The 27,810-nt window shown below is 39.6% G+C and overlaps 1 protein-coding gene across 1 annotated transcript in view; it reads right to left on the bottom strand.

The window, feature by feature from the left end:
• Window positions 1–8,964: 8,964 nt before the first annotated feature.
• SNAP91 (synaptosome associated protein 91) overlaps window positions 8,965–27,810 on the bottom strand; it is a 176,062-nt gene continuing 157,216 nt past the window's right edge. The window contains exons 23-30 of the mRNA XM_077487319.1: window positions 22,233–22,403; window positions 17,115–17,264; window positions 16,928–16,958; window positions 15,741–15,852; window positions 14,194–14,286; window positions 12,045–12,149; window positions 11,818–11,919; window positions 8,965–10,346 (exon numbers count right to left, since the gene is read on the bottom strand). Coding sequence (XP_077343445.1) covers window positions 11,827–11,919; window positions 12,045–12,149; window positions 14,194–14,286; window positions 15,741–15,852; window positions 16,928–16,958; window positions 17,115–17,264; window positions 22,233–22,403 — 755 coding nt within the window. The 3' untranslated portion in view covers window positions 8,965–10,346; window positions 11,818–11,826. The remainder of the gene's footprint in view (window positions 10,347–11,817; window positions 11,920–12,044; window positions 12,150–14,193; window positions 14,287–15,740; window positions 15,853–16,927; window positions 16,959–17,114; window positions 17,265–22,232; window positions 22,404–27,810) is intronic.

Below are 27,810 nucleotides of genomic sequence, written 5' to 3'. Positions count from 1 at the left end.
TGCATAAAAAAAAAAATGATGATTTGGTCAAAATACTCACATATATATATTACACACACGCTCTATTATATATGTCCTATATATATATATATGTATAGTCATTTAATGCATACATATATGTAAAGAATGGTTATGGCGCTATCTATGTTAGCCATTCATTAAATATATTTTTCAGTATTAGTGGCTTTTATTTTATTTCCCTGCTCACTCTGTTAATTTTGGACTCTGAAAAATTCTGGCAATCCTGCAAAGAAAAACAACTTCTGTCCAACTTGTGACATCTGTTTCACATGTATGGGTACTTTGCCAGGAGCAGAGCAATGTGTGGACTTGAAGTCATTTTAAATACACTTTGGTATCAAGGCCAGATTATCATATTAATAACAAGGATCTTTAAAGCAGAAAATCAGAACTTAAAATGTTGCGACAATCACACACACTGCAGTCTTAAATCTCCCATTTTACTACTATCCAGCTGTGTGTAGTGCTCTTGTCACTTAAATATAAAAAAATGGTGCTGCTGTGTAGTTGCATTTAGCATTCTAAAACGCTACATCTTTATTATTATAACCTTAAAATGTAATTTTGTCACTAGAGAGTGACGCAAAAGTCAGTTTTTCTCATTCTCTTCTCTCCAGCATGACATTATTATAGCCACTTATGGCTTATTGTAAGCTAAAATAATCACAGGGTGTGCAGGAGTAAGGGGTGCATTTGTATAGCTACACTTATCCCTGTGTCCCCAAATTAAGCAGTTTTTTCCATCTTAGAAAGTAGTTATTTACCTCATTTGTTGCCTGCAACAGCCACTCTTGCATGTACTTCATCAATCTCCCTCTATAGACTACTCAATTTGTAGTAAATACTTATCATTGGAACATGCTGTGACAGCAGCTCCAAAAAGGAGCTAAAATAAAATAAAAAAAATAAAAATAAAAAATAAAAATTGTTACAGAAGCTTTAAAGTGTTACTAAACCCAGGACCCTGCATTCACTATTCCTGGTCTCCCACAGTACACAGAACATGGGAATGCAATCATTTTAGTAAATATAAACTGCTAAATACCTTTTCTCAGTATATAAGAGTCTTGTGAATTATATCAGTGCCTGGTTAAAGCTTGTAGGAGGAGTTTTCATACTCCACTGGCTGTCCTGTCAGGATGCAGCACCCCTGACCCTCCGGACAGTGGTGATTGGCACCCTCCCCAGAAGAAAAAAAAATAAAAATACTTTATAGCAACACACACACACACACACACACTCTGAGCATGTGCTGCATGACTCCAGTAATTCTGTCTTAACAGGACATGTGTTGGAGTCAGTGGAAGGGGAGGATATGTGCATACAAGATCAAACAACCTTTTTACACAATGCAGAGGATTAAACCCTTAGGTTCCACAGAGTATAACAAGCATGCTTTACTGCATATACAGACAGCTTTTACTGTTGTGGGTTTAGGAACACTTTAAAATAGATTTGGCTCTGGCACAGTTCTGTGTGAATATGTAAAAGTACAGTATCTGAAAGGACTGGTTTAGAGTACCAAATACAGCCTAAAGGTAATCCCCGCCTTCATTAAAACAGGACTCTAAAGCCACGTACACACGGTACGATTGTTGGCAGGGGATTGTCTGGTGACAGACTGTTGTCCTAAAATCTTACCCTTAGTATGCTCCTTTTGACAATTTTTCTTTAATTTTCGGTCAACAAATGTTGGATGACAGGCTAGTAAATTTTGGGTAGACAGCGACTTGACGGATTTTCATATGGTCAGTACACAAATCCGTCACACAAAAGTCAAAAGTACGGAATCAATGCTCACCAAACACGAAATTAGCATAAGAGCCCAAAGGGTGGTGCTCAAGAGCTGAAATTCCTTGCAGGACGTCACTAAGTTCGTGTTTGTGGCACGACAATTGTGTACCATTAGTAAGCAAGTCAAGATCCTGGCAAATACCCTTTTGACAAAACTCAGACGATTGGATGGCCAACAATCGTACCGTGTGTACGAGGCTTTAGGCTATATGTACACTTCTGCAGGTAAACAAATTTAGGAGCAGTTGGGCATTTTTTTCAGCTGCCCCTGAACTCTCCTCTATGTTATTATTTTTAGTACATGTACACAGGGTCAGTTCTAGGCAGTTGAATTTAGAAGCATTTTTTGGAAAGCAAAAAAATACATTCAGGATGGATGTTCAGAGGCATTTAAAATGCAAAACACCTGTAACAGCTCGTAAACGCAATAACTTGTTTACAGGCATCATAAAATTTTGACCATTTAAAAAAATACAAATAAATAAAACCCGCTTCTAAATGCAAAAGCTGTAAACGTGGCAAAACTGACTTTTTTTAAATGTCGGTTACCATCTGTCAAGTATAAGCATTCAGAAGAGGCTTCATGCACACTGCTGCTGTTAAACTCACATTTTTGTGAGTTGAGACGTTTGTTTTTTTCTGCCCTTGAATGCCCCTCTATGTTATCCTATGTATCCATGCACACATGGATGTTTTTAGCAGTTTATTAGCAGGGGAGTTTAGAGGATATTTATTGAACTCCCTAAAAATCACATTCAGGAGAGGGCATTTTTTACCACAAAAACCTCTGAACGCTTTTAAACGCGTGTAAACACTAGGTGCATTTAGCACTTTAGAGTTTATATCAATGGCCAGAATACATTAAAATTCTGGCCAATTAAAGCGGTAGTAAACCCGCACATTTTTTTTTTTTAAACCTGCAAACCAAAAGGCATAATGAGCTAGTATGCACCGCATACTAGCTCATTATGAAATACTTACCTTAGAACGAGGCCCCGATCCACGCCGAGGGAGCTGACATGCTCCCTCGGCGTTTCTTCCGGGTATCGTGGCTCCGGCGCTGTGAGTGGCCGGAGCCGCGATATCGTCACTCCCGCGCGTGCGCGCGGGAGATTTCATTCTGGCCACCGGCCACTGCCGGATTTTCAGGCTGAGAATCTCCTTGTGCGCATGCGCCGCTGCAGTCAGCGGCGCATACCGAGGGGGATATCTCCTAAACCGTACAGGTTTAGGAGATATTTTTTTTACCTACAGGTAAGCCTTATTATAGGCTTTCCTGTAGGTAAAAGTTTAAAAATCGAGTATACAACCACTTTAAAAAAAAACTCCCAAACTCCAAACTCTTCTAAACTCTGCTAAACTGGTTTGAAATAATACAGCTTAGGAGAGTTTATAACATTGATTGTTTCCTGTCGGGAAAACAGCATTTACAGGAAACCAGTGCGCACCAGAACTAAGCCTTGGCAAATTTCACAGAACTGGTTGGCTTAAAGTGTGTTTAAACTTCAACACTCAAAACTTCTCTCATTCACTCCCTTTTGGTTTTGTTAATTAAGTCATTGAAAAGGCCCATACACACAAATCAGACTTTTTGACAACAAACATGCAAATGAGCTGTTTTAAGGCAACATCCGACCGTGTGTACGCTCCCTCGGAGCAAATGATTGTACAAAGTACAATCATGCATGCTCAGAACCAATGCAAAAGATCAGACAAAAATACAGAAGTTGACCAAAGGTGGCAGTAAAGAGCAGAAAAACCACGTGATTTGGTGAAAATTGTCTGAAAATGTCCTGCCGTGTGTATGCAATACAAGTTCACGTCCGACGCCCTTTGTACAAAAATACACAGGAAAGTTTGTACAAAGTCCAATCGTGTATATGAGGCTAAAGTATTTTGTCATATCTGTTCAAAAAGTGAAAAAAAAAAAATGATCAGAGCTGCCCTGTGTCTTCCTGTGTTATATCTCAAGGAGAGTAATTAGTCCACCCTGACCTTAGCCTTGGACTACAGAATGATTAGTCTTCATGTTAGGAGCCGAGAGGATAGGTGGGCATGGCTGACATCACTCAGTCCACAATAAGGATGTGTGTCCCACAAGACAAAGCAGAACTTCAGTAATTTTTTTCAACTTTCTATTAAATCTTCTGCTTGTTGTTTTAACTTTGGATAGTAAAATTTTTTTCTGCCAGTAAATACCTTATACAGCCCACTTCCTGTTTAATGTCTGGTAAAAAGCCTAGGCTTATGACATGCACAGCTCTCTCACTCACTCTTGTGAGAGTTTGCCAGGAAGGGAGGAGGGATGAGTCATAAGAGGGGCAATGAGAGCTGCAGGGCGTGTGTAAATCCAGGAAGTGAACAGGCAGCAGCTTCAGCTGCCCACAGTTAAAATGGTTGCAGCCAGACTCAGTGGAGAGAGATTTATGCAGCATATTTGGAAAGTACAGAATCGCAGTATATTTAAAATATGCAAAGTGGTTGGAGGGTTGCTTCCGAATGGCAAATATGTTTTTATTACAAATTATGGGAGTCAGTTCCTCTAAGAGTCGGTGCATTTCTAGCAGATCAACGGGTGTTTTTCTGTAGCTGCAGGGTGTTCAAAGGAATAAAATATGGGGAGATGTGCATGTAAACTGCATGTTTTACAGAGATGTACTGCATTTGACTTTAAATTTGCCCTGACATTTTAGGGTGAGGGAAAGCAAAAATGCTTTCATATAAATGCATTATAGCTCTGCCCACTACTCTAAGGTGGCATAATTCTCTTGAGTTTGTGTTAGAAAAAAATGAAACATAAATCCCTTTGGTTTTAAGCCAACAGTATTTTTCAGCTCTTCAATGTTACATTTAGTGTGCTTTCACACTGAGGCATTGGGGGCGTCGGCGGTAAAGCGCTGCCATTTTTAGTGGCGCTTTACTGTCAATATTAGGCCGCTAGCATGGATGGCACTTTTAGCCCCCACTCGCGGTCGAAAAAGGGTTAAAATCACCCACATTGATTTCAGTGGGCAGGAGTGGTGTATACACCACTCCTACAGTGCTGCAAAGATGCTGCTTGCAGGACTTTTACCGTCCTGCCAGCGCACCGCTCCAGTGTGAAAGCCCTCCATCTGACACTGGAGTGAAAGGTGAGGCTCTTTACAGGCACCAATTTTATAGTGCCTCAGTGTGAAAGCAGCCTTAGAGTAGCTATATATGACCAAATTAAAGAACTCTGTTATTCAAGTGACATGAAATCCTAAATTCTCAGGAATATAGAACATTTTATAGGGGTCTTTATAGTAAGCAACTGACCTTCCTTTGAAGCAGTCCTCCAAAAAAAAAACCTAACCATTGCTTCTAACTCCAATATGCAGTAGCTGAGAGTAAATCGCCAGGTCTCCAATATTTCACTAAAAGTATAGTTTTTAATTGAAGTACACAAGCAATTTTATGAGATATTGGGTAACCATTTATATATTCAAATATAATGCAATTTTGTTTCATCTGACATGGCATAGTTATTGAGCAATGTAAAAAAAAAAAAAAAAAAAAAAAAAATGAATGATGGTCCAGCTTAACGTAGAACTAAACCCTCCTATCATTTTCAGCCAAGGAAGCTGCCATCTTGGGCTCGGTTTGATCTTTAACTGGCCCGGTGCTGCACACGTGATCAGTTATGACCCCAGTCGTTTGATGGTTTGACAGTTTGGTTGAGAGCACAAACAATGTGGCAATTATATTCTCGGCCCATCTTTTTTTAAATGGTTACATCGATGGTTTTAGTTCCACTTTAAGTACAATTTCCGGTTACCATATAGCTCCAACAGAACTACCTGAGAAATTTGTTTGATTTGAAGAATCTTTTTTTACATTTTTAAAAAGTACACATTCTATATTACTAGACCTGTCTCTATGTTATTTGAAATAGACCTTTGCATGTTTTGTGTCTTACAGTGTTTTTTGTTCATACAACAGTGACATTTCTGTCATAACTGATATATGTTAGCAAAATTAAAGCATCTAGAAGTGTTAGACTTGTTTCTAAATACATAGCGATTGCATGAGTTAAAGTTGTGCCAAGAGTGTCCAGGTTTTTTAAGATGAACACCGCCATCATACCCAGGAGTTCTACTAACTCATAAGGTTGACAGAGCGATTCAAACAAGGCTGGGATTGGCAGGGGACCTGCAAGAAAGCTTTACGACTGTAAAAAAGGGTTCATCATCCTTTTATCTTCCCGATGTTTTACAAAGCCAAAAGCCCACCTAGTTTCAAAACTGGAGTCATCATTCAGCTTATAAAATTTGTGACCAGAAAAAAAAAAAAAAAAAAAAAGTTTCCTCTTCTCTACAGAATAAACACCTTTGTTATGTCTGTAATAATGTAACCTATTTGTGTATGATGCATTATAATACTTCCTCAAAAAAGTAATAGTAGTAAAAAAAGAAAAAAAAAATATTTTAAAAAGGCAATACTTTCTAGTGTTGGAACCTTTGTCAGGTTTCTATCACTGTCTGGGGAAAACCAATATATTTGTCTTGGTGACTACCATCACTATAGTGTGGGGAAAATAAAAAATGGTCACCAGAACAGAAAAAGATTAAATTGCCCACTCAGGCACCTAGCCTTGCATAGTGGAAAACATGGCAATGTGTAATTTGCATCCCCCCCCCACCCCAGGCCCAAATGAAGTTTGTTTTCGATGGCACTCTGCAAGATCAATAGGGTGGCAGGAGCATATTTAAAGTAAGCACAAGCTTGCCTGCTCAGTAACCTGTTACTTATCCTGTATGGGCAAGGTACAAGTTCAGTTTAATACCACAGATGACTGCTTGAAAGACAAACGTAGTAAAAAAATATTTTATTTTAATGACTGTGGTTAATATACAGGCGCCCCCGGACCAATAAGATGGTGTCTGTAGGTTTTTTCTTAAGTTGAATCTGTTTGCAACTAGGAACAGGTACATTTTTTAAATGCAGCTCCAGCCAAAAAATATTACCATAGGAAAGGGTTAACACCCCTGTAACATTTGTTTTGCTATCTGTGCCCCTGTCCCAATGACAATTGGATTTTGAAAATTTTGGGATGTTGTGGAAACAAGCCTTGGTGATAAAGCATCAGTGGAGACACCTTTTTACCATGATAACTCTTACAGGAGTGAATTTCCTTTACTAGGGGTAGATTGCCTCTTCCTTCCTGTTGTCTTTCTCTGTTTGTAAGGAGGAGTCATTTGTAAGTCGGATGTTTGTAACTAGGGGACTAACCGTATGCATGTCGCAGCAATTACTAGCATTGCGTGTATTAACATACAGTTATAGCACAATGTATTTCACAATGGTGGTCCTTTATTATTTATGTGTAAAGCTTAATAATGGTCTTAAAAATTATTTTTGCAGCACTGAAATCTAATTGATAAAAAGTATCAGTATAGTGTGTGTGTGTGTATATATATATATATATATATATATATATATATATGCACACACATATACACATATATACACACACACACACACAGACACAAGAGTGAGTACACCCCCTCACATTTTTTGCAAATATTTTATTCTATCTTTTCATGTGACAACACTCAAGAAATTACACTTTGCTAAAATGCAAAGTAGTTGGTGTACAGCTTGTATAGCAGTGTAATTTTGCTGTCCCCTTAAAAGAACTCAAACACAGGCATTCATGTCTAAACTGCTGGCAACAAAAGCAAGTACACCCCTACGTGAAAATGTCTAAATTGGGACCAAAATGTCAATATTTTGTGTGGCCACCATTATTTTCCAGCACTGCCTTAACCCTCTTGGGCATGGAGTTCACCAGAGCTTCACAGGTTGCCACTGGAGTCCTCTTTCACTCCTCCATGACGACATCACGGAGCTGGTGGATGTTAGAGAGCTTCCGCTCCTCAGCCTTCTGTTTTAGGATGCCCCACAGATGCTCAATAGGGTTTAGGTCTGAAGACATGTTTGGACAGTCCATCACCTTTACCCTCAGTTTCTTTAGCAAGACAGTGGTCATCATGTTGGAATACTGCCCTGCGGCCCAGTCTCCAAAGGGAGGCAATCATGCTCTGCTTCAGTATGTCACAATATACGTTGGCATTCATGGTTCCCTCAATGAACTGTAGCTCCCCAGTGCTGGCAGCACTCATGCAGCCCCAGACCATGACACTCCCACTACCATGCTTGACTGTAGAGACACACTTGTCTTTGTATGCCTCACCTGGTTGCCACCACGCACGCTTGACACCACCTGAACCAAATAAGTTTATCTTGGTCTCATCAGACTACAGGACATGGTTCCAGTAATCCCCGTCCTTAGTCTGCTTGTCTTCAGCAAACTATTTGTGCATCTTCTTTAGAAGAGGGTTCCTTCTGGGACCACAGCCATGCAGATCAATTTGATGAAGTATGCACCGTATGGTCTGAGCACTGACAGGCTGACCCCCCACCCCTTCAACCTCTGCAACAATGCTGGCAGCACTCATACGTCTATTTCCCAAAGACAACCTCTAGATATGACGCTGAGCAGGTACACTCAACTTCTTTGGTGGACCATGGCGAGGCCTGTTCTGAGTGGAACCTGTCCTGTTAAACCGCTGTATGTTCTTGGCCACCATGCTGCAGCTAAGTTTCAGGGTCTTGGCAATCTTATTATAGCCTAGGCCATTATTATAGCCTTTTTTCAGATCCTCAGAGCGTTTTTTGCCATTAGATGCCGTGCTGAAACTCCAGTGATCAGCACTCAGGAAGTGACGGGAAATCTTAGCAATGGGACACAGATGGTGAAAAGAAAATCTGACAGTTATAACCCTCCCTTGATCTATCCAAAACCCAAAGTTCTTGAATACACAGTGATTGCATAGGATTGAATGCACACACTGTATGATTGATAGTTTTCCACCTGGCTCAGTCGATTTTGTTATCTTTTTCTTAACCTGGTGGGGCAGACAGGCTTGATTTTGAACAGGAATCGTCACAAATTCAAGGTTTGCATGGCTAGCATTCATACATATATCCTCTAATTTGGACCAGATGATATAGTAAAATCATATATCCCCTTTAGTACCAATATTTATAAAAACAAACTTGCTAGAAACAAATGAGTGGAAAACCATTAATAGTCATAAAATTATTTCATAATAAACAGGCTCAAACTTTAGTTTTCATTTGCTTCTGTTCAAGGTGTTTATTGCATCTCACAGGGCATACATGCACTGGGTTTTTTAACCAAGATACAAAGGATAGCCATTTTGAAATTGTAAATATTTTTATCCTCATTTAGAGTGTATATTATCCCCACAGTAAATTCAGATACAACCATCAAATAATTAAATGTAAAGACTTACAATAGGTGAACATCATCCCTATCCAATGAACTCTTACAGACAGCTGCCAAGCCACTTGTAACACTGATCAACAGTGACCTTATTTTATGCACCAAAACCTTAAAGCCAAGCTGTCAGCACAAAAGTTGAGTGTGTGGGAAAAACAAAACAAAAAAACAAAAAAACAAAACAAAAAGAAAAACAAAACAAAAAAACAAAAAAACACACAATTATGTACATAGGGGCAGACCATAGAGATCTGCATGAAGTTCGGCCACAAACAGTACAAAAATTACTCACAATAAACTCAGAAAAAAACCAACATGCTAAAATGAACACAAAACAAGAATGTACAATAAAACTTAAAATGTGAAAAAAATTAAATACATAAGTTTGCATTTTTTGACAAGAAACACTCCACATAAACCTAATCATCCTGCTGTAACTACAATAAATACTTAAGTGCATTTTTTCAAAATGGATGAGTATGCTAGTTTTTCTTCCAAAAAAATACTAATAAAATAAATGAAAATATATGTATAGTTTAACTTAAAAACAAAAAGATAAATATATTTCTGATATGATTTATAGTCATAGGAGTACATATTTACATATGTGGAGAGATTTTTTTTCAGATTTCTTTCAAATTATAAATAAACATATAAAGTACCACAAAAACAGTTTGCTTTCACAACTGATAGGCCTGTGGGTTAATTCTCACGCAGACACAAAACAAAAGGTTTGTATTGGAGCGGTTTTCTGGTGTGATCACACAATATTTCATAGAAGAAACAGAGGATGTCCAAACATTATATACATCAAAACGGTCATAAAACACAGACACATCGCTCAAGACTGCTCAGCACACAAACAGCTGCGTGTTCTGCTCCCACCAGGTAGGACCAGAAAAGCATTTGAAGGCATGGGGAACTCACATCCACTCATGGAAAACTGGAAAACACAGAAAACTGAGATACACGAAAATAAAATGAAACAAAAACAAAACAAAAAAATATTTATGATATATAGTAGCGGGTAACTGCTAAGGTTAATACACAATCCTAATGGTTACTTTCACAGCTGTGCTACGCGTTTCAGAAGAGATAAAACTAAGCACTGGGTTTGGTACTGGTGGCTCACTTTGAAACTCTGAGCAGCAATCTGTTCTTCAAAGGCTCCAGACTCACATTTTTCATGTCAAAAAAACAGCATCTGGGGAGAAATTTTTTTTTTATTAGTATTGGGAATATGTCACAAAAAGGCAGCATATTTTACGGTTCCAAAGAGTTTCTATGGCAATTTCGAATGCGTTTCAACTGAAGGGTAAACCATTTGCTTCTGTCCACGTACATGCAAAGGTGTATTTTGGCTTTGTGCTGCCCCTCCCATTGAAGATTCACCCCTTCATCTGTAAACTCCACCCCTTCTCTTTGGTGGCTGTGCGTCGTCTCAATAATACGTTTCTGGTATTACTGGTGTGAGTCAGGCAGCTCAGATAGGACTAGAGAGCAGAGCTTAGCCCTCTTACCTGGCTATCACGTGGGCGATATACTAGGCTGCTCTGCGCTGCTGATCCACTTACTTGGTGAGCTGAGGGCACCAGTATGACTGGGAGCTGCCTGTGTCCCTGGATGTTATGATTGAAGCCCCCCAGTTCCCCTTTCCAGCAGGCAGACTGGTGGTTGGCCCCCTGGGGAGGTGCAGAACAGGGCATGCAGCTGCATAGATTGGGGCACAGTGTAAGTCAGGACATTTACAAATGTAAAGCAGGTGCCATGGTATACTCTTCTGGTCTCAGGGCCTGATGAGGAAGCTGCAGCCATTCACAGTGAACAGCTGCAGTTTCCTCATCAGACCCTGAGACATGATTTGTCCAAGTGCCACATGTTAGGAGCTTATCTGCTGTCCTCAGTGTCCCCCTCCTGCCTTGGGGGCGGTGCCTCCCCCCTGTAAAATGCCGCCCTAGGCAAACGCCTTGTTTGCCTCGTGGTAGATAAGTCACTGTGTACATGGATGCCTCAGACTTAACAGACCACCCCTAGTGGGTAGAAGCTCAAACAAACAGTGTCCCATCAGGGGGCTTGGCTCTATCCAAATATTTATGTTTTGTAGATAATTTCAGAATTCCTCAATTATTGTTACTGTGTTTGTGTTACTCAAAAATGCTAATTCTTCTGTTCTTGTACTCCACCAAGGTCACAAAAATGTGGAGAAGGGGAACAGAACTACATCTTCCATGTAACATTCAGGACATGGAGCTCAGATTCAACTGGGGCAAACGGTTTTAAAACAAATCAATTGCTCGCAACCATCTTGGTGATCCTCCAGCATCCTTGCCCTTTACTGCATTAGAAGAGCATACGCCGCTAAAATATACTATATATAATGTAATCAAATCAGTAGAATATAGCATGTTTTAGGTCAAAAAAGGAAAGCTGTATTAACATTGTTGCTCGGGTTAAAAAAACAAAAACCCTTGTATGCTTAGAAACCCAAGCATTCAGATGAACCTGAGGAAGAAGTTATAAAGAATATTTAAAACCATTATGAGTCTCTAGAGTTACTCTAAAATGTATTGCTTGAAGATAGTGCTGGCAGTTTTTGTAAGAATTACCTTTGTCACCTTAGGAATTACACTATAAAAATACTATAAACAGTCCAGAAATGCAGAGAAAACAATTACCTTACAAGTTTACAAGAAGTCTTTAATGTTAAGATCTGCTAAGGGATCCTTTGTTGGGGGTTTTTTCGGGCTCTGTGAAGCAGGAGTCAGACTTGGAGATAGCTGCAAATCCGTAAAATAGAAAGTAAAACCGGTCAGTTGCTAAAACAAGAAGCCTGCAGATTAACGTTAATTTAGGTTGTAAAACAAACACCGACAAATCATATACGTTACAAACAGAACCTTACCGGAGCACCAGGAACAGAAGCTCCAGCAAATGACGGCCTAATCATAGGCTGACCATACATCATTGGCTGTTGGGGCATCATTGGTACCCCTGTCCCTGATGAAGCCTATATAAAAAAAAAAGCAAAATATGAGAATGGAGTCTCTATTTTTAAAAACGATGTATAGGGATTTGGTATTATTGTATACATCTTCCTTTTGAATTATGTTCAAGACTAAAAATTGTTTTAGTTCAGTATAAACTACTGCATATTATTATTGCATTTGAACTAAGTGCCTGTACACATTTACCAACCTAATAGTTACATTTAATGGAGTTTAATCACTTCAGCCTTGGAAGGATTTACCCACTTCCTGACCAGGCCATTTTTTGTGATTTGGCACTGCGCTGCTTTAACTGACAATTGTGCAGTCGTCAGAAGCTGTACCCAAACAAAACTGATGTCCTTTTTTCCCCACAAATAGAGCTTTTTTTGGTGGCATTTGATCACCTTTGCGGTTTTTATTGTTAACTAAAAAAGACCAAAATTTTTGAAAAACAAAAAAAACAAAAAAAGTTTCTTTGTTTTTTATTATAAAAATATGTAAAAAACAAAAAACACAAAAAAAAAAAAAAGGTAAAAATGTATTCATCAGTTTAGGCCGATATGTATTCTGCTACATATTTTTGGCACAAAAGCAAAATCACAATAAGCGTATATTGATTGGTTTGCACAAAAGTTAGCACATCTACAAAATAGGGGATAGATTTACGGATTTTTTTTTTCTTTACTAGTAATGGTGGTGATCAGTGATTTTTAGTGGGACTGCAACATTGCAGCAGATAGATCGGACACCTGACATTTGACACTATTTTGAGAGCCAGTGACATTATTATAGTAATCAGTGCTAAAAATATGCACTGTTAGTTTACTAATGATACTGGCAGGGAAGGGGTTAACATCAGGGGTAATCAAAGGGTTAAATGTGTTCCCAGTTTGTGCTTTCTAACTGTATGGGGGAGTGTGTGACTGGGGAAAAACACAGATCCATCTTCCTGCATAGCAGAAAGAGAGGGTCTGTGTGATCTCCCTTCAGAATGGAGATCTACCTTGTTTACACAGGCAGATCCCCATTCTGTCACTGTGGGGAACAATGGGGCCAATAATGGCAGCTGGTCAGCAAGTGGTTGAACTACACAAGACTACATTTGATAAAGAAGGGACTTAACCCATTTACCTGTCTGCTCAGTACATCGGGGGGCATACGAAGATTGAAGACGTTTTAAAACCTATACTCAACATCAATATGCGGCAGCTGGACCCCCCCCCCCCCCAGTTCTAAGCATGAGACAAACGATCACATGACTGCTGTTCCCTCAGTTCTCGTTCCACTCTGAGTAAACCGTGGTGGCTCTCAGTCACTGCTCTCTGCTCTTCCCCTCCAACACTGGAGTGGGGAGGGGGCAGGAATAGCAGGCTATGGGCTCTCAGCTGCACGATGAGAGGCTGAGGCAGTTGCTGATCAGGCTTTTGGATGGATCCCAACAATATGATTGGAATCCCCCCCCAGAGACTGCTGCGGCTCTGATGTTTTAACCCAATGTCAGCCGATTCTGGGTTACAGAAGAGCAAAAATAAGTGCACTCCTGTGACGTGGAAGAGAAACGGGGCCAAAAATGAAAATATAACACCACATACACAAAATATATTATATATATATATATATATATATATATATATATATATATATACACACACATATACATACATATACATACATACATAGCTATCTATATAAAAAATGTTTTCCCCTCAAAATAACTCACACAGCCATTAATGTGTAAACCGCTTCCAACAAAAGTGAGTACACCCCTAAGTGAAAACGTCCAAACTGGGCCTAAAGTGTCAATATTTTGTGTAGCCGCCATTATTTTCCAGCACTGCCTTAAGCCTCTTGGGCATGGAGTTCACCAGAGCTTCATAGGTTGCCACTGGAGTCCTCTTCCACTCCTCCATCATGACATCATCATGTTTGAGGATGCCCCACAAATGCCCTCTTTCACTATTAATTTCAAAAAGTTGATAGTAAGTAATAAAATAACACTGTCCTAACCAGCTTTACTAAGACATTCAGTTTAAAAGTACATTTGAGTAGAACCAAAGCACTTACTAGACCAAACCCAGCTGCTGCTGCTGCTGGCTGTGTGCTGGGAGCAGTTGTTGCTGATGAGGGTCCCCCACTTCCTGGTGTAACAGGTCCTTGCTTAAAAAATAAATAAGTACATAATATATGTAGCTAGATTTTTGACATGCATTTAAAGATTTTATTCTGTTTAGAAAAAGAAAACATAAATTAGAACACTTTTTTATTTTAAGAAGGCAATGATGTATTAGGTGATATTTATCCAGAATTAAATCAATCTTTTTTGTATGGAAACCTAAAGAATGGTGATTTTCTTAGCTGTGGATTGAAACTATCTTGTGTAGGCCACTAAATGGAAATTAGCCCCTTTAATGCAGTTTGCTGCATTCGTGCAATGACACTAGGTGAATTTACAGCTGAACTCAGGGTAAAAACTCTCCTTGTGGGGGGAAACCCCCTGCACTACAAGACTTAAATGCTTGTTTATTGCCCAGAGTATCCAGAAAAGGGGAATTTTTACTTGAATGATCCTTCACTCCAACAAACTCCCTTCATGCTAAAAGACTGGGTCCCCACAGTCTCCAACTCACACTCTGGCGATCACAGGCACTCTGACATCATCAAGTACAATGCATTGTACAGCAGATGGCTGAGGGACCGCCCACAACACAGGAGAAGATTGGTGTGCCGCCAGCTGCTGGAGCCAGGGATTTGGAAAGTAAAAGTGCTTTTTTTCTGTTCCCCCCCCCAAGCATAAATGAGCATGTAACAGTTTAGAGAGAACCCCACTGCTGTGTCCCTGAAAGACCTTAAAACACTCGCTTGAGAAAACAGACCTATACTCACCGTTACCAACAGGTTAAACAAAAAAAACAAAAATGGTTTGGACCACTTGGTCTTTTTTTCCAACCTCTTAATTTTCTATGAGAGCAATTTAGATCTATGTTCGCATATTATGCTGTATATTAACGTGCATGCAGTTAAAGCAGCCCATTCATTTAAATAGGTCAAAACACCAGAAGGAATTATTGCACATCCACTTTTCCAATGCAACACACCACAACTCATGGTTACAGTGCCTTGTGATGTGCTGCAATGCATGCACATAATTTCCATGGGTTGGTAACTCACACATTGCCACAATGCACCACAACTGATGGGTCTGAAGGGGTCTTGAATGTCCCTGCCCTTAAATCAGCAAAAATGCCTGATGCAGGGTCCCCATATTCATCCCCTTCTATGGAGTCCAGACATGCAGAGCCAACAGATTGTGATGGAAATATGCAGTAGGTAATATAATCAAGTACACTAAGCCAAAATAAACACTTTTCTGCTTTTGGGTTTAAAAAGTCCTAGGGGGCATGTTTTAAAACTGTGAATGTGTAATTTGCTTAACATGTATTAGACTTGATCTATGTTGTACAATGCTTTGTGCAAGCACCTTAATTAACTCCATCCCATTTTTTTTTGTTTATCAGATTACCAACAGGTCAAAACATTTGTAAGTTTTTTTTTTTTTTTATGCTTCCCTCTACTTGGGGATTTTAATAATACAAATGCTGGAAATAAGTTACCATAGTAGCAGTTGATGGGCCACCAGTTGCCCATGTTGCTGGAGCTACCTTTGGCTGCCAGTTGGCACCACCCGTGAGTTTTTTTTCTCCTGCACTCCACAGAAGATCTCCCCTACAGAACAAGAAAATATTTTATGTATAAAATCCATTGTTCAAACCAGTTGCTTATGGAATACATTTTTTTATGTTCTTTTCCTTTCTACAAGCAAGAAAACACATTTTAAGTTGTCCCACCCTCCACTATTTTTATCATGCAAGGGAAATTGTCCAATCGTATATTACACAATTTGAAGGAGCAAAAAGCCTGTAACAGAATAAGCTATAGTGTAACTGGTGTGCATCCACATGGAATTATTGTATAATACAACTGTCATTACTCAGAAAATCAATTAACACCCGTTTTGATGGTTTGACTTTGGAATGAATAAAGATTGCAATGATTTTCAGCAGGTCTCTAATCTTTTCCTGTTACCATTCCATGAGGAACATGCAAATGACCTCCTCAGTGTCCATTTCTATGGCAAAGCTATGCATATTTTGTCCACTAGTGTAATATGGTTTTTATGCAAAGCTACAGTCCAAACATATATAGAGTAGAGGTTTAAAAACGAAACATTACAGAACAAGTTCAGTTATTATCAAGTTCAGGTAACAAGTTCATCCATTATCTTCTGAGTTGTCCTCTTTTGAAAAGATGTTAATAACATCCTAAAGATCGCACTTCTGCCCCATATACACGATCTGACTTTCCAACAACAAAACCGTGGATTTTTGTTCGAAGGATGTCGGCTCCAACTTGTCTTGCATACACACGGTGACACAAATGTTGGCCAACAATTACGAACATGGTGACATACAAGACTTACGTGATATCTCCATTATGAACACTAGTTTTACAAGATCGAGCGATTTTGGCTCGTACTTGATTCCGAGCATGCGCATACAATCAGAAAGTCCAACAACAAACATTTGTTGGCGGAAAATTTGAGAACCTGGTAGCCAACATTTTTTGGCGGAAAGTCTGACAGAGCATACACACGGTCGGCCTCCAACACTTGTTGTCAGTAAATCCAATCAAGTGTATGCGGAATTACACTTTAGATCCACATGTATCCATGTTTTAAAATATTGCGTACACCAATACTGTTTTAAACTATAATTTTCACAATATACTCTAAAGTACTTACTTTTTACCAGGGGTGCTAGAAATTCCAAGATCTAAAAAAGTAAGACACAGATTATTATATTTATCTATCAGAACAGCTGGATCGCAGTCTTGTACAATAAGTCTGAATTCTGGGCACAATTTTGACAGACAGACGAAAGTTAGGAAAGGAGAAGTGTATTTGAAAAAAAATATATATTTCTACTTACTACCAACTAAGCTTGCAAGAGAAGAATCAAGGTCGCTACCGAGACCTTTGTTGGAGCCACTGACATTATTTCCTGATGTGAGTGGAGATGATGGGGTCTGCGAAGAAGGGGTCATGGTGGGAATAAGAAGATCTCCTAAGCCATCGAATACTAAAGCAGGAAGAAAAAAAAAAAAAACAAGAGAAATCTAAAAATGTATTCATATTTATTCAGACTTCTAGAAACATTTTCAACATTTGTTATATTCAAATTTACCAAGCTCTGTAAAATATTTTATTAGCATTACATTTTTTTCTACACTGCTTTTAGGAAATAAAATGTGTACATCAACATACGATATATGCACATGTATAGCAGAAACATAATAAATCAGAATTTCTGCACTTTGAGTTAAGATTTAACAACCACTAAAATGGTTTTAACCACTTTTTTCACTCTCGTTATAGAAATGGCTTTATATATTACTAGAAACCCAACTCCAGGTTTCTTGTAACTTTAAATAGTTTGTTTGGACCAAACTGGTCCAAACAAGCCTTTTCCCTTACTAACAGATGTGCACACTGTGAACATTGTATAAACTGCACGTAGCAACAACTACATGCAGTATACAAATGCTGTGTTTCGGCAGCAGGATGGGGACTTCCCATCTTGCTCTCTGAACAGAACCAAGTTGGGCAGATTGCTGTTCAGCCATTCACAGAAATCATTGCATGTGATCAAAAAATACAAGGCTTCCTCTGATTGGCTGAGGTGGATGGGCGGGCGGATGACAAACTACCTCAGCCAGAGGAAGCAAATGATGAAATACAAAGTTTCCTATGAATGGCTGAGCAGCGCTCAGCCAGACTTGATTTTATTCAGGGAATGAGATGGCAGTACCCATACCACTGTCAGAACACAGCACTGTATACTGTAATTAGCTGATGCTACATAGTGTATACAGCGCTGATAGCAAGATGCTGTTCGTGAAAGTAATAGTTTGTTTGGAGCAGCTTAGTATATTGAAATATTTAGACCCCTTTTACACTGGGGTGGTTTTCAGGCGCTTGAAAGCCTCTGCTAAGTGCCTGAAAACCACCTCCCCTCATTCCAGTGTGACTTTTTCACACTGGGGTGGTGCACTTGCAGGACGTTCCAAAAAGCCCTGCAAGCAGCATCTTTGGGGCGGGTTTGGGAGCACTGCATTTAGTGCTCCCAATACGCCCTGCCCATTGCAATAAATGGGCAGTGCTTTCAAAGTGCCGCAAAACAGAAGTTTTTAACCCCTTTTTGTTGTTAAAAGTGCCTCGCTAGCATCCATAAAGCCTGCTTAAACAGAGCTAAATTGAGCAGCCCTTTAGCACCAACGACTGGCGCCTTCAGTGTGAAAGCAGTCTTAAAGTCACAAGAAACCTTGTGTTTAGCTTTAGTTCACCTTTTCAGAAAAAATTAAAAGGTTAACCAAAAAAACTAAGCCTTCCCCACCTACCTGGCCCCTGCTGTACTTACCTCAGTGGGTGTGGAGCTGTCTGTGCCCATGCAGCCCATGTAGCGGTCAGGGGATTTCAAATCCCTACTTTTCTCCCTTTTCTCTGGGCAGAACTTCCTAGACGGATTAGAGCGATTCTGATTGGTCAACATCAGCACAGAGAATCAAACTGATCTATCCTGGAAGCTCTGCACAGAGAAGAGTGAGAAGAGCAGGGATTTCAAAGCAGGCTACACCCACTGTGTGGACACTGACAGCTCATCACTGACAGAGGTCAGTACAGTGGGGGCCAGGGGGGTGGAGAGGATGTACCTTTAGTTCACTTTCATTTTTTTTCCTGAAAAAGTGAAATACTTCTGTCCTCATATTTTCTTTATAAGCTTTTCTAGCCTTTAAGAGGATATTCTTCTAACTATGCTGTATAAAATATATTTCTTTGCAGTGTAGATGGTAACAAGGTTGAACAAAGAATAGGCATTCTAAGAAGACATGCAGTGGCATAGCACAGGACATTGGTTCAGTTTTCCAGGAATGCACTACAGGTTGCTTATTTACAGGTTTAAAAATAAAAAAACTCACCAAAGAAATATTGCGGCACAGCCCAGCATGGAAAGTGTCAAAAATGACAAAACAAACGGACAAATAAAACAACAGCACAGAGGTACCTAAAGCAGTTACAGCAAGTACAGAAAAGCTTAGCATTTTTTGTGCAGTGCACTACCCTATCTACAACATGCATAATAGATTGCAAATACTATAGAAGGTGCTTTGAGATGTTATTGTGTAAATTAAGCATGTAGTCATGCAAATACAATGCTTGTGTCTACTCTGTGTCCTATTGTGCATAATAAGAGTAATAAACATTTCTAGTAATGCACTACATATTAAAACTTCATTCAATAAGAGTAGGCCGAGAGAGCAGTGCTCAATTACAAACATACTACAACATATTTCATGAAAGCTACACCAAGTAACAGAAAATGGCTGAACAGCTATGCTTGATACTCAAACCTAATATAATGTATAACTAATGGTGTCAATACCAGTCAGTTAAATGGACAGATGTAACACCAAGAACAATGGGTAGACCGTTAGTACCGTACTTAAGTACATACAAATATAACCTATTGTTCGCCATACAAGTTAATAAAAAAATCGACTGACAGCAAGACAGTTGTCCATCCTTAACTATAGGATAATTAGCCATACCCCAACGACGGGCATACAATTTAGTAAGATGGATGTATATATTACCATGAACAATTGGCAGTGAGTCAGCTGCCTATTCTTAAACCTACAGACATTGCTTAATACCATCTGTATGACTCAGGGGACAGAGATTTTCCCAACAAGTGGGGATGTCCTTATGTTATGCCTTTACAACAGTTGCAAGAATTCATTGTTCCCTCATAAATAAGCCTTGTACAGCCTAAACCTTGGATTTTGTAGGATACACTTTAATCCTCTTAAGCATGATAAAAAATAAAAAAAAAGAGAAAAGACAAAATTATATGCCTGACACTAATTTAGGTGCTCCCTACTGATTCATTGAATTCTCTTTGGGATTTGTAATGAAGACGTCTTTCAAGTGCTTTGATCTCACGTTAAAACTTAGGCAATCTTTCTGACCATCATAGTATACAGAGTAGCATAGGCAATTTAGAAGATGACACTGTTGGAGACCAAAATTGGTGGGAAGCAAACCTTCCCTTCTGTTGGCCAAAAATACAATTATGGTTGTATACACAGTACCACAAGGAAATGAAACATCTGCACTTATCCCGTTCACTGCTCACAGAAGCACATTTAAAAACTACATAAGTAATATGGTTCATTAAACCCTGGGAAGGATTTGCAGAATGACAAAGGCATTGACAGTGGACAGAACATGTAATTCTAAACAGTTATCTTTAAATACATTCTATGAAGAAATTAATTACTTCCGTCTCATATAAAAAGGAGGGATTTGATAGATACACAGTTGAAATACATATATGGAACCATTTAACCGCTACAAACAGTTTATGATTATGTGACGCCTGCCTTGAAATAGAAAACACCTATGTTAAGACAACACAGCTAGCTTCTGCACTCCCAGACCCCTATAAAGACCTATGCTGCAGCTGAGCAATATAACCTAGTCAAAGATACACCCTAGCCTATGATTTGAGAAGAACAGTAGATCACAGACAAGAGCAAACTCTGCTTTCTGTTCCCTTTTGGAAGTTCTCAGTGTTTTATGGACAGCAGTATGCAAAGCATTAAAGTCCGAACTATGCACACTTATGTTTTTATATATTTTGAACAAGCAGTAAAAGCACTTTAAAAAGAAAACCTCATTCACATCTGTAGCAATGGGCATGGAGGAAAAATGAATCTTCAAATTTCACAACAGGGGCACATATCTCTCCATATGGAGAACACACTTGGCAGCATTATAATATAAAAACACACTACATCTATTTTCTGAGCTGTTAGAAACCCAACATATAGGGGGAGATTAACTAAAATTGGAGCATGCAAAATCTGGTTTTAATGCAGAGCTACACCAATCAGCTTCCAGGTCTTATTTTCAAAGCTTAATTCAACAAGCTGAAGTTAGAAGCCTACTGGCTACCATGGCACAGCTGCATTAGATTCTGAGTGCTTCAGTTTTAATAAATCTCCCCTATAGAGTCCTTGAGGATCTTGTTTTAAAGTGATTTTGTTTGTTAAGAATTTGGACTTGCACACTGTTTGCATTTGGGCTGCCAACCCACACCCACATGCCTGCCATATTACAAGTGGCTGTGACTGTGTAGCCTCTAGATCCTCAAACATGAGCTAAAATGAGAATCCTTCAGTTTTTTTTTTCTCTGCACTCACACTAGTAGTGTGGCCTCTTCTACACAGGAGGATTATTTAGACTTGACTGGGTGTCTGTAACCTGAATGTGACTCTTTGGAAGGACTACATGAGGTTTATGGTTTTAGGTCTGGTTCCAAAAGAACAGACAAATTCTATTTAAATAGAGTGTACAATTTCTGTATTCTTGTATTCTAGCAACACTGATTTAAAAGTGCAGAAAGCCACTCAATGTGAATATTATTAAAATATGTTCTACAGTTTTTAGTTAAATATCACTATTAGAACAATCACCCCATTTGCCTCCTTCAAACCCCTTATTCCTCTCCTTGATCACAGCAGTTGACCAGAAGGGTTGCTGGTTGCATTTCTTGACATATAATAAAAAAAGGGAGGAATTTACAATTCTATGCATAAAATACAATGATGAAAACATGCAAAAATTATTGCCGCATCAAAAACATCTTTGAAGTAAACAGCACAATAATGACTCAAAAAAACATGTTCTAAATTCAGTATAGTGCCCAGCATCTTCGCAATGAGTTGTGCAGAAATAATACACTGTCTAAATTGTGCGCTCAATGAGATATGTGCTCAAATCATAACACAAAATTAAAGACTCCGTTTATTGAATAGACCATCTGTCAAAGCTCTGGGTATGAAAACTGAGCAAAAACAGAAAAAAGCAATTATGAAACCATTGTTTCTGAAATTGAGCAAGCTTGGTTTTTGTGCAGTGTAACCCTAGACAAAACAGTAGGTTTTAAAATATTGATGTGAGGACATCCAACATCTACAAAAATTACCTGATGCATCAAAAGAGCTGCCCGTTGATGAAGGAGCCGGAGCTGCAGCAGGGGAAGGGGCAGAAGCGGGCTGACTGGTTCCAAATGCTGCATCAAAGCCAGTTTGAATGAGGTTATTCTGTGCTGGTGTAATTGGTGCTGGAGTTGGACTGATAAAAGACCCTCCAAATCCTACAAATAGAGCAGAATGGCAAGTGAATATGCACACTTAAAATTGGTAAAACAGTCATCAACTACAGGGCGCTTATCAACTTACATACAGAGCATTATACAAACAGCTTGCCTACAAAAATAGTGATTCTATGACACTTTCATTCAAGTCATTTTGCAATCAACTGTTCTCAAAATAAGAATAGTGAGATGCTGTGCCACATGGCCAGCACTTAGCAAATCCTTTAAAAACAAAGCTACAAGATTTGGCTAAAGCGATGGTTGAAGCACATAAGAAGGAGCATTTGTCAAGGCAGAAATTGACTGGGTGTATTTAGAGAAAAATAAATATCTAGCTGCCTGGTTTAGCAAAACATTTACAGAATGGGTTTAAGCTTCTTTGGGACCATATAGGCAAGTCTGGCCAGATGCTCCTGTAAGATGTAGTGCATATACAATTATAGAAATATATACTTAAAGCGGAGTCCCACCCAAAAGCGGAACTTCCGCTTATTTGTCTCCAGTTTTTGACAGGTCCCCTTCACCACTTTCTGAAGACTGGGCCATGGCGAAGAACATCTTCCTCTCCTTCTGCTGGGCCAATCAGAGAGAGCATGCGCAGTAGGGGGATGGCCATGAAGCCAAAAGGCTACACTGCCAGGTTCCCCTCCGGCAATGGCGGCAGAAGCACCTGAACAGTACCGACACCGCTGGACTTCAGGACAGGCAAGTGTCCTAATGTTAAAAGTCAGCAGCTATAGTATGTGTGTAGCTGCTGACTTAATTTTTAAAGGGGCGTGCAGAATTCCTCTTTAAGTAAAATAATCAAACTCAAAAATGTCTTTATAGAGTTTGTAAAAAAAAAAAAAAGAAAAAAAAAAAAAAAAGAAAAGTCAATCATCATCCATCTGCAATAGTGGCAGCAATAGTGGTGATCTCTATAAAACATAAAAAAACACGACAACAGGGGGCTCCAAGTGCAGTAGCTAGGAGATCCTTTATTAAAAGGCAAATGGCAACTCACTTGTATAAAGCTTATAGTGACCCCTGTGCCAAAATCAACAAATCTATTGTATTTAACAACTTTTCACTTATAACACATGCATACCTAGAAATAGTCAGGGACCAGTTTGGCAGTGACCCAGCCTTGTCCAATCTGCATGCACATATTCTGACCCAAAGTCAATACACATAGCCAATCTGTAGAAGCTATGGTGTGGTTATCCAATTGGCTCTACAACAACTATATATATGCTGTCTGTGGTCCCTGTTAAAAGTGTATATGTGGATGTTCTCTGACAGACCACAGGTTAAACACACTTTGAGCCTTTCTCCATGTTTGTAGAAACAAGAAACTTGGATACGGCAGTTTGCCCAGGTCACCTTATTGTTCTGGTTTCAACTACCTGATGTGTTACATTTCTAACATAAGAAGTCTTCACTGAGCACTTCTGGAATGCAATCTGGATGATATATTATAATTTCTGTGGAAAAGGTGGATTACCTAGTACCTGCCATTCTCCAGTTGTCCCATTCATTCAAAGATTAATCATTTCACACACAGGGGACTTTAAGGAACTTTGGGATAGTACCACCACTACTATTACATGATTACTGCATCCTTACTATTCAAACGATACTTTGATTTATATGGTAGGATGTATCCTTTGGAAATAATTTTGGGAGTTATGCCGGTTTTAATAGGTATAACATTGTTTTTAACTGGTGTCCCGTGTCTTTATAATTTTCTATTTTTGCTATAAAATATTTGTTAAAATATTAGCTGCATGAAAGTCAAATACATTTTTCTTTTATAAAGGATTTTAACTTCTTTGGAAGCTCCACGAAAGTAGATATACGTTAGTTACTCCACTGTGGAAGCAAGCACCAATACAAGCTGACAAAGGTTCTAATCCAGGGGTAAGTATACTAAATATTAATCTTCCCCCAAATTTGGTTTCTCCATTACAGGCTTCGATCTCATATGGGGGGCAGACTATTTCACACTTGGGTGTTCACCTAAAGTAAAATTATCCACCTCTTTATATTAAATTAGTAGAGGTCCTTTAGGGGTGGGCTGATCATGGTTGTCTTGGTTGGGTAAAATCCACTCCCGCGCCTCCTTTACTATTTTCGTGCCTTACCCATCTCGGTTATACGTTGAGATTTAGCTCAATTCCAATCCAGGATAATACACTATGTCTGGGCTTTAGGTTGCCTAAATGGGTTCTTTTTGTTCATACGACAAAGTGGGGTCTGGGTCTCCCACAATTCACAAGGTATTACCAGGCAGCTAAATTGGCTCAGTTCTCAACAGTTTATTCTTGCTGTCAAAAACCCGAGTGGATTGCTGTGGAGAGAGCGGCGGTCTGCTTGAATTTTATCAAATGGGGACCTGTGAGGAGTTGACTGGCAGTTTTCATTCACACAATGCCTCATTCCTTGGCTGTGTAGGATGGGGTGCAAGACAATCATAATCTTATATCTCCTTTCTTTTCATTGTCCTACCCTTTTTAATAATCCCGCCTTCCTGCCAGACCTAGAGCAGGTGGCATTTCGATGGTGGCTTAATAATGGTCTCTATAGGATTGGCCACTTTTTGACTCCTAGGGGTCCCTTTACCCCAAAACATTGTCATTCCAAGCTGAAAATCCCCAACTCAGATTTACACTCGCTTCGTTCAGTCTCTAGGACCAGAGGTTCTAGTGGACCCCAAGGTGATCCCTCTGAAACTTGGTGTGACAAGGACATAGGTCAAAGAAGTGGAATTTCGGTCATCTATAGGCTACTGCTGACAAATTGCCTTATTTGCAGGTCTGGGACTTGGAGTTGGCCTCAGGTAGAGATTCGGACCATTGGCATACTTGCTTCCACACAGCATACAAGGGAGTGTAGAATATCTCTTTGGTAGAGGGGAATGCAAATGTTTTGACTAGATGGTATATGGTCCCTTCTGGTCTCAAGGCTTTTTCCGAATACCTCCCTTTGCGTTTCCTAGGTTGCCATTCTATTGGCACTATGCACCATATTTGGTGGGAATGCTCAAAAAGAATGCTTCTGGACCCAGTTTTTTGCCTTAATTAGGTTTTTGGGGATCCTGGTACCCCAAACTCTCAGAATTGCTTTACTAAACAAAGCCATGGAGAAAATTTCCTGCTCAACGCAAAGATCTTCTTTATGCTATTGGCTGCTGAGCTTACCATAGATTACTCGTGGAAACAACCTTCAATATCTATGTTTAGGCACAAGGTGTCTTGGACAATGCTTAACGAACACCTAGCAGCAAAATTAATGATACTGCTAACGCCACGCCAGCCACGTTCATATTGATATATAGGGTTTGGGTAATGTTCTCAGGACTTTCCTCCCAATAAATGTGTCTTGTGATCCCTCCTCCCAGCTCCCTCTACTCTAGCTTTGTTTTTTGCAGTTTTCACTTCTCTCCATTTCTTTGTTGCACATTTTTTTTTTATGATGCTCCAGATACACCCTCCTTAAGGCGTACTCTTTGTGAATAGAGAGTACTGTTTGGCTTCTATGTTGTAATATTTCCTATTGCATGATTTTAGTCCAGAGTGGATGTTCCTCTAAGGCTGGGTCCACACCACAGTACACTCCGGTTCACAGCAGGAGTCTGGTGCGTCTCCATTCACAGTTTCAGGTCTGACTTCAAACCAAATTTTTGGCTGAATGCAGACCTGAAATGGACCAAAGACACACAGGGCTCATGTGCAACTCACACCAGAGCCGCTGTGGAGATGTGTGAACCGGCTACATAGAGAGACGGTCACAATATCCTGCTATGCGAATTATGGTTGTAATCAGGTAGAGTACAAGAGCACATACAAAAATAAAGCAAAAGCCTTAACAGACCATAGAAAAGATGGGGCATGACCAAAGATCAGGACATAAAAAAAAATATCTGGATCAGGCCCCAAAATCTCAGTATTAGTGGGTATCCATAACAATACAAGAGATGCATTGGAGAAATCTGCATCCAATTTGCATAGGTGAACCAAGCCTCAGGGTTAGATACCCCTTGTATTGTTGTTATGGATACCCACTAATACTGAGATTTTGGGGCCTGATCCAGATATTTATTTTATGTCCTGATCTTTGGTCATGCCCCATCTTTTCTATGGTCTGTTAAAAACATATTTCCACATTGTATTTCAATTATTGCTAGCCTACTCCTACTAATCTGAATAATCCTGAAGTTTGTAAAATCATGTGGCGATCCCCACATATTTAAAAATTCAGTGACATGTATTAGCCATTTCCTGCGGTTATGGAATGGCTGTGTCACCCATTTCACAGAGCCTGCCTTCTGAGCTACAGAGGAGTTGAGCAAAGGAGGAAGGGTCAGTACAGGAATCGCTGCTTGCAGGCAGCAAGGTACAATGGAATAGGAGGTCTTTAGAAGTAGAAAGTAAACCAGAGGAAAAGCTGCAAAGCATGCAGGAAATCCAGGGAGTTGTGGGAAGAGATGGCCAGCAGACAGGGAGCACTCTCTACATGAAAAGATTTTTCATGTAAACTTATACTGAAATGTTAAGAACTATTGTGTGTATTGCAATTACAATGCTGATGTTATACATGAAAATATATGATGTGACCATAGATTTCCATTTACTTGCCATTAGTAGTACAACTATGGTGCAAAAATTATAACTCAGTGGTTAATTTACTTTAGGCAAATATACTGTGCACCTGCTCTAGAGCTTAGTAACTGAGGTAAAGCTTTACTTTGCAAAGAATACAAACAGCATTTTTACTTGTACATGATTGGATGATAGAAAATCAGCAGAGCTTCCCCTGAGATCTAAAGCAATTGCACTTTAATTGACAGTATATTTGCCTTTAGTAAATTAACCATCGGCACACTGTTGTTCACCTACACAATTGTTGTCTTAGGCCCCTTTCACATGGACGATCCGTTCAGGTCAGTTTTTCAGGCGGACCTGAGCGGATGCTCCATAGTGCTCTATGGAGCGTCGGATGTCAGCGGTGACATGTCCGCTGACATCTGAGCCGCTCCGATCCGAAAAAGTGTGACAGAGGAAAAAGCTATTTTTCCATCCGTCATCAGATCGGAACAGGTGTTGGACACTGCGGCCCGTTGTCGCCCGATCTCCCATAGGGGAGAGCGGCGCTGTGACAGGTCCATCCCTGCACAGTGTGCAGAGACAGACCTGTCATCTTCCTGATCAGCGGAGATCGCCGAGTAAGCGGATATCCGCGGCCCGTGTGAAAGGACCCTAATGCTTGTAAATAGACACTTAATGTGGAAAATGTTACTGACCTTCATTTTAAAACATTCCCCATTTTATCCAAGTTAAGGCCCATTTCACATGTGCGGATCCGTATTCAACCATCCGCTTGCTCAGCAGGGATCGCGCCGTTGATCCCCGCTGTGCCGGCGGATCAC

The sequence above is a fragment of the Lithobates pipiens genome, unplaced genomic scaffold (assembly GCF_037356315.1).
Source record: "Lithobates pipiens isolate NorthernLeopardFrog02 unplaced genomic scaffold, aLitPip1_a1.2 Scaffold_18, whole genome shotgun sequence".
NCBI lineage: Eukaryota > Metazoa > Chordata > Amphibia > Anura > Ranidae > Lithobates > Lithobates pipiens.
Note: the sequence above shows the minus strand (reverse complement) of the source record. Positions and strands in the feature narration are given on the sequence as shown.